Here is an 8,154-nt window from a genome sequence, read left to right on the forward strand (position 1 = left end):
GTTTTACCATAATACAGCATTTCACTCCAATGATGTCCCCTGAGCTTGGTGACTCCAGGGACAGTTGGCAGGTGCTCAGTGTTGACCCATGACCCAAGTGATGCACAGGCAGCCTCTCCATTCTCCAGCTTTGGCTAACAATGGATCCCTGCCCTCCAGGCAGGGTGAGGGCCAGCCACACAGCCCGGGCTCAAACACTCCCCAGAGCTGCTGTGCTGAAAGCAGAGACTGACTTATGGCTGAGGAAAAAGGAATTGCTTGACAGGTCTCTGTGCTCTCTCCCAGAGTTTGGAACAGTTTCAGGCAAGTGCTTTTGGCAGGCTGACTAAGCTGTACATGCATCTATCCATGCAAATGTAGAATATGGCTCCCAAGACCTAGAACCAGGGTGTATGCATGTGAAGACTGGATAGAAGGCCCTTCCGTGGAAGTTTACAAAAATATATAGCCAATACTGTAGCTTAAGAAGTCAGTTTTACTCGTTACAGAGAACCCCAAAAAGTATTAACTACTTTTCAGACATTCCAGACAAGGTCACTTGTAACAAAAAAGGTCAAGTTCTCAAAAACAAGGTTTTAAAAGCGGATCTTTCCTTCAAGTGAACAGGACATCTGTTTTTACTCTTAACCATTTAGTCAGTTAAGACAATTTATTTAAGATTTCATGTGAACATATGCATAAACACAAATAAGTTTACTTTAAAACACATCTGCACGGAAAAAAAGGTTAACCCTTCAAAACGTAACAGAGCAGGTCTGGTTAGTATGTAGCTATTGCAAATCTTAAAGATTCTGTGCATTAGGCCCACCCATATAGAAAGCAGGGGAAAAGTCAATGAAAGAAAATCACTGTTCAAGTCTAAGTGGTGTTTTGAAGAGCCAGCAGCCTAAGCGACACCATGAAGCTGGTCACAGTATCCAAACAAGCAGGCCTGCTTGGGCTACTAGAGCAGTGTATCCTCCTCAAGGCGCCGTCTCCTCCCCAGTTATTTTCTGTTCCGAAGACGTTTAGATTTCCTAGGACAGTCTGTGGAATCCACCGCCTTCCTCCTTTTCCTGGGAGATTGTTCGTTTGAGCCGGAACCCGACGAATTCCCTACTGTGCTCTCCATCACCTCCCGCAGCTTGCGCTCCAGCTCGGCCAAGCGCGCGTTCTGTTCCCCAATGATTTGGGTCTGCTCAAGCAGTTTCTGGTCTTGATCCTGGAGCTGCTTCTGCTGCTCCTGCACTTTGAGGCGCAGCTCCGAGATCTCCCGCTTCAGCGCTGTCAGGCCTGTGCCGTTGGCTTTCACCTGCTGCTGCAGCTTGGTGACTTCCTGCCTGGAAGGGCTCTGCTTGGAGAACAGCTGCATTGTTGTCAGCGCTGCAGAAGGCCCTGGAACTTCAGAGACAACTGTGATTAATACTCTGCAACTCACAGGTACAAACAGCGTCCCAGTGTTTGTATTTTGCCTATCCCTACTCCCCACACATGAATCTGAGCACCCACCGCAAGTTACGTGAACAGGCAAACAGATTTACAGTCATTGAAGTGTCTAACAAGAACACGTAATCTCAGAGCACAATCACTTTAATTTAAAATACTTACAGCTTTTCAGTAGTCAGGAAAAAAGTTCATAATTCATTTCCTGTATATAAGCCCCCCTCCTTCTGCTGCATCAAAAACTGTGTACAACTATTGTGTTGTCATCTAGACTTAGTGTCACAGATGTTAAGACAAAACCCCACAAAACACCTCTAAATTACTTAACACGGAATAGTTAAGACTGAATAAATATCTTTCACTACAACAGCAAAATTCTGCTGTCTTAGCTGCAGCTAAAGTTCTAAAAATTGTAATTTGGAACTTAACAAGGTATTTTGGTATAACTTACATTTTAGAAGAAAGGAATTTATTTTCCATGCTTCTTTAGAATCACTCCTCCTAAGCACTAAAACCATACTGGAATCTGAGCTTGGAACTGTTGATTCTAATAAAGTTCCTGCAAATCAAGGAGACTAACAGCTACTGTATAATTTCTTTCACTTTTTCTGTCATTATACTCTTCTAGCGACGCTGTGCAATTAAGGTGCAACTTTAAGTGCCCTACAGACAGAAGAGTCTGGAACAGTCATCTTCCTTTTCCTCCTTTTTTTCCATTAGGATGGCAGCACAGCTACCATTATGGGACACTAAGGGGTTGCTATTGGAGAGGTGATGCCCTTCCCTCAACAAGAGAGAGGCATTTTATGCACCACAAAGCCTTGGCCTTGAAAAGCTGATTGATATCAACTGTGGGTTTGGGCAATACTTCCTCAGCTGAGAGGCTCACTATATACTAACAGATATAATTAGAAAAAATTTAAACCCATATATAATTTTAAAAATTAAAGTACAACTAGCCCAACTATAATTTTAAAATTAAAATTTATATAATTATAAATTAAAGTACAATTAGAAGGATATACTAAAGGTGGCATGCAGACTTATGGCTAAAAGGATGGACAGGACATACAAGAAACAAAAGCATCTGCAGTTAGGCCTATTGTTTTTACTTATGATGTATTTTTCCGCCCCCAATTTTTACTAAGTTATCCTTCTAGAAAGTTAAATTTCACAGTTCCTAAAATGGGAACACATCCTGTAGAGGGAAAATTCTACAATTTTATCAATCTTTTGCCTTTTACCATTTGGATAAATTCAGCCAAGAGGCAACTACCTTGGAGTTTAGTTCACAAAAGTTCTGAAAAGTCTGACAGAGTATTCCAAGGACCAGTTTAATGGCTTATTTATAGACTGTTATTTTAATTGCCTTTTCACTATTACCTGTAATTATTTTGCTTGTTAGTGCATAAAACAGTACCCCCAGCAAAGTAAAAAAAGCCCATTCCAGCCCTCTATGTACTACTACAGCTTAGGCAAATTCATTTGCAGCTTGTCCTAAAAATAAAAGGCAGCGAGTTGTCATCTCATGTGCCAAATTTCAACCAAATGCAGCGATAAAGTCTCATTCATTGGTGGCACAAAAGCATTTGTTTAATGAATACACACTATGCATAATTCTAGCATACATTCAAGTGACTGTTCTTTTAGTAGTACAAAGGCTCCTTAACTTTCAAAGCAAATGAATTTCAGTTAGCATTCTTAAGAAACAAGTATCATCAATATTTATGTAATAAAGCTCCCATTTAAGGGAGGGAGCTTAGAAAACATACAGTGTTGTGATTGTTTTAAAGAACAACTAAATAAAACTTAACTATACGTTGGAATTAATACCTGGGGCAGTTCCTATTAGACGTCCCGATACATCTGACCCAGGCATCTTTCTTTTCAGTATTGGAACAATCTTCTCATCAAAATATTCCATAGCCATGGAGGAAATGTCCCTTAGTTCTTGAAGAACTTCATGAGCTCTCTGAGGAGCTCTTGTAGAGTTTACATATCTTAGCACTCGATAAATTTCATCTATTACCTAAAACATTTAAGAAGAATTAGGATTTTCTGATAAAGGCAAGATTATTTCAGTTTGTTCGAGGAATTCTGGCATATTTAGGGGTTTTTACCACATAACAGTTGCACACCACTGTGTGTTTTAGTTCCAGATCAGCTTTTTGAAGTGTTGCTCATGATATATCAGAGAAGCTATTCATTTAATCACAACAGCTCTTTCAAAGTCATGAAATAATGCTCATTAGGTGAAATTTGAAGTACAGGCATAGTTGGCTTGCAAGTTACATAATCTATACTCAGCAAAGCATGATCATTTCCTTCAGGAGAACCTGAAGCAAGAAGCCCTAAAGCAGAGCAGTCACTACCCCTGCCAGTCATGAACCAGAATTGGAGTAGCAAGAATTAGCATTATGTCAGCCTGAAGAGCTGTAGATATTTACTTGAGTCCACTTCCATACACACAAAATATTGCAAATTCAGATTAAGTCCAAAATATATTCATTTACAAAACATCAATTCACTATTGACAGAGAACAAAACTCTCCTGACAGGTTTGGAAAGCAAAGCCCTTTAGTTAGGAGAGATACAGAGAGATGAAAGGAGATTTCAATTTATGCATTAAAATCTGAGGTAGGTCAAGATAGGAGTGCTGGTCTCTTAGCCAAAGCTGTACAGGTATTTTGGACTGGATTTAGAATGTTTGAAGAACACACATAATAAGGACCTTGTAATACAGTTGCACCTTCTGTTCTGATAAAGCAAGCTTAGCTAAAAAGTCCCAAAAGCTAGACAAGACCTAAGTTTCTCATCAAGCAACAAACAACAAATAACTGCTCTAATTTCATCCACTTTACATCCTGTTAGCAACAACATCCTCAATAGAAAACCTTGCAGCAGTGCTCTGCTCTCAAAAAATGCTGAACCTCAAAACAGGATTTGCATATTCTAACACAAATTCACTTCCTGGCAGTTCTATGGTGAAATTTCCTGGGGGAAGCAAAGCAGGTGGGAGGGAAACCTCAGACTGCAAGTGAACACTAAGCCTTGAATCTGACTGACTAAAATATTAATTAATGGGTGAACTGGTAACTGTGCTGAGAATGCAGCAGTGCTAGCAAACTCACACACTAAGTAAATAATTAAAAAAAAACCACCAACAACTTTTTAGCAGTTGTATCAAAATAAAATCAAGGTGCTCACAAGTTGGTGCTCACAAGGAAAAGCAAGCTCACCTGCCCAACTCCTGCACACCCCTGGTCTAGGATGAGTACTGCTGTTCCCTCTACTCTTCAGAAGAGTAAAGCAACATTTTTTTTTAAGTATCCCATTTACTATGTAAGTATCAGGGACTTAAGTTCATTTGACTTCATTATATTAATTTTTTTAAAATACATGGTATGTAACAGCATAAAGTTATACAAGAATATAATTTAAAATGAATTAAATATCACATCACCAAGAGTAACAGAAATAGTTACTTCTTCAAGATAAGAATACATTCCATGCCCACAGTTTATCCTACCCCTGTATGCATAAATGCCTGCATGCTTCCCCAGAACCCAAGAGAGAACTTTTCCATTCATCTCATTGCAATTCAGTTCTGCGCCCACAAAAAAGTAACATCAACATATCCGAACCTTACATGGGAAGATCAATGAATAGAGCATTAGGATAATGTTCACTGATCTCATTTAATCCCTCAGCTGTACCAGTCTTCCTCTGAGCCTGATTTTGTCAATTCCCCTGTGCACTGGTGATTTCACAGCTTATAAAACATCGGTATCTCCAATGTACATCTTGCCTGCATAATTTGTATTTAATGCTGGGCTGCTATTCTAAAACACCAGAACTGTTCAGTAATGTTCCCATTTAACACATTTTACATTTAAAATTAATTCCACCTACTGTACAAAAATATACCATCCACTATAATACAGAACAGTGTTTTGACATACTAAATACCTTAATTCAATTAACCTGAAGTACTCAAAGCCTTAAGAAGGTACCTAAAATCATGATTGACTGAGTACCTAGTGTTATGTGTAATCTAAATTACTACATCTTCAGATGGCCTGATCACATGTTTTCTTCTAAAAGGTTGTAGAAGATGAGTATACCACAAGTCAAACATCAGAATCAAGAGAGAATCTAACGGCAAATAGAAATCTAATTTAAAATAATTAATATTTAAATACAGCCTGGTTTATTCATTTCAGACTGACTGGTAAAACAGAGTATTGGCTTGTAGGTTTATTTGCAAGTATATATATAAAAAAATATATATATACACACACACACAATATCAATTTTCCCCAGCTGTGCCAGGTTAAGTTACACAATCCTATTTTTTAAACACAGATACATATTCACATAATATAGTCTGCATTTTACCTTTCCAGGTATGAAGCAACAGAGATTGGAATCCACATACTTCATGAAAGTCATGTTTAGGAGAGAGAGTCTCGTTTCCACAGCAGCGAGGATGTCTGCATGGCGAGCTAATGAATGGTTTCTCCTTTCTGACTCCCGTCTGGAAAACAGACCACAAGGTGACACTCATTTAACAAAGAGTCAAAAAATCCAACTGTAACATTTGCCAAATTAATTTCACCCTTAAAACCCTGTAACCACTAACATTTGTCTTCACAGAAATAAGAGATACTGACTGAGACCCAGCTACTAACATCATGCTACACTTTCTTAAGACAAAATTCGTTCTCTAAGTAATTACTATACCTTATGTATAGTAAATTTTGTATGTAATTGAGGACTATTTAAGAACAAGGCTGCAATACTGACTAGCAGCAGATACTGAGTCAGAGGGAATATATTTATCCCACTCACTCACATGGTCAGTACTTCAATGCAATTGAAATAATAAATGTAATATATTGGTAGTGAAGTTTACATAGTAAAGAACTACTGTGAAGTTTAGGTTGAAACTAAACTAGCTAGAAACCCTTTTTGATAAAGGATCTCTAGGCTAAGTAGCATTTAGTTTTTTCACTCTGGGAAATCTGATAGGACACAGCAGCAGCTGCTCTTATTCAGTGGAAAGAGGAAGAAAGACATTGCTTTAGTGAGAAACCAGTTCCCAGTAATGCTCACATGTCAAATCCCTCTTCCTTGTTCCCATTTAATCCTTGCCAGTGAAAAACCTTGCCTTTTTTAAAGTAGAATATTTGATAAATCATCAGTGAAGGCAGTTGTTCTTGAAAAGGAATGGCATTTATTCATTCCCAGGACTCCTCGTTTGATTTGCCAGAAGAGTTGAGTAACACAGAACCCAGACTTCTCTGTTTGAAATACCAGACACACTTCTCACACCACTATTCTGTAACTAAATCTTAGGTTCAAGGTGCTTTTAGAAAAAAAAATTAAATAAAGGCAAATGTGACTCAAATTTTCAAGATATATAAGAGAATTAGCCAGAAAGGACTTCCTTTTCAATAATCTGCTTAAATGAATCTAAAACAATTAAATTTAATTCCACTTTTAACTGGTACATACCTTGGAAGTTGAGCTTTAACTTGCTTTTGACACAAGTTGTGGTACCTCTCCACTTTCAGAAATCCCTGATTTAACATTCTCTGGCAAACCAAGTCCATGCGCTTACAAACCTGTATTTAAGTAAAAAGAAACCTTAAGGCTCAATTAAAGCCACAACTCACTTTTACTATTATCTTATCCCTACCTGCCAGGCAGCAAAAGATTCTCTTAATGTTTTTTGCTCCATTTCAACAAGCAAAAACTGCAGTTGAGATTAAGGCATTCCCACCTCCACCAAATATCATGATACTCCAAAAAGAAGCAGCTATCTTTCACAGAGCTCACAAATAATTCTGCTGATTTTGCCTAACAAGAGACAGTGGGCTGAATGTTACCTATTAGAAGCAAATACAATTTCCTCTGATTTTAATGGAAGTTGCAAATGCCCATGCCTGGCTTTCTGCATGGTCTCCACAGTGATTCTGGTAGATGAAATTAACATTTTGTAGTCTCAAAACCAGAAACTTTTAAAGACAAGAAATCACGGTGGTTTTCTTCCAGTGCTTAAAGGCTTATGTTTTTTAACTCAACCACAATTACATTTAAAAACACCTGGAAAACATTGCACATGGAACAAGAGTCTCCTTTTTGTGTAAGAGTCTTTTCTCCTCTGTTTAAAGGATTCCTTTATTTGCTGTTGGACACCAGTAGTCTCAGGGGTTTTTGCCCCACAGATTTAGGAAGAAGGGACATGAAGAGCTGCAGAAGATAAAATAAACTGCTAAAGTTAAACCTTCACAAAGTTACCACTTACAGGACAAAGCCAACTCATACAAAAGTTTAAAGCAATTGCTATTCAATTCTGAAGATACAAGGGCTTAGTGACCCAACTGTTCTTTGAAATAGTTTTGGTTTTGTTGGGATTTTTTAGGTACTTAGGTCCACAGCTGCCACTGTGACTCCACTTGCCAATAAATACACTTTCTCTTTTTTTTTTAATAAACACTCTTTTCCTCCTTACACTCATCATTTCATAACTTTAAAGTCAATGTAAGTTTACACCTTGAGGAAGAAGATTCTCACCTCTCCTAGTAAAACCTGCAATTACTTTGTGTAATGCCTTCTGCATAAAAAGAAAGAAGTTCTGCCAAGATCTGTGAGACCTGACCTCTTTCAGACAGCTCTGTATGGACAGCCCATTAGGCAGTGGCTGTGGATCTGTCTGTGCTCCTCGGT

At 38.3% G+C, this 8,154-nt stretch overlaps 1 protein-coding gene across 1 annotated transcript; it reads right to left on the minus strand.

Annotated features, from left to right (window-relative positions):
• Positions 1–614: 614 nt before the first annotated feature.
• FBXO28 (F-box protein 28) lies at positions 615–7,044 on the minus strand. Its single transcript, XM_014309486.2, has 4 exons — positions 6,940–7,044; positions 5,821–5,959; positions 3,256–3,451; positions 615–1,380 (listed from the first exon to the last, which is right to left on the minus strand). Exons 1-4 carry the CDS (start codon positions 7,035–7,037, stop codon positions 986–988), a joined length of 828 nt encoding a protein of 275 aa, XP_014164961.1. The 5' UTR covers positions 7,038–7,044; the 3' UTR covers positions 615–985.
• Positions 7,045–8,154: the final 1,110 nt, after the last annotated feature.

This window comes from Geospiza fortis, unplaced genomic scaffold, assembly GCF_000277835.1.
Source record: "Geospiza fortis unplaced genomic scaffold, GeoFor_1.0 scaffold88, whole genome shotgun sequence".
In the NCBI taxonomy this organism is placed as follows: Eukaryota; Metazoa; Chordata; class Aves; order Passeriformes; family Thraupidae; genus Geospiza; species Geospiza fortis.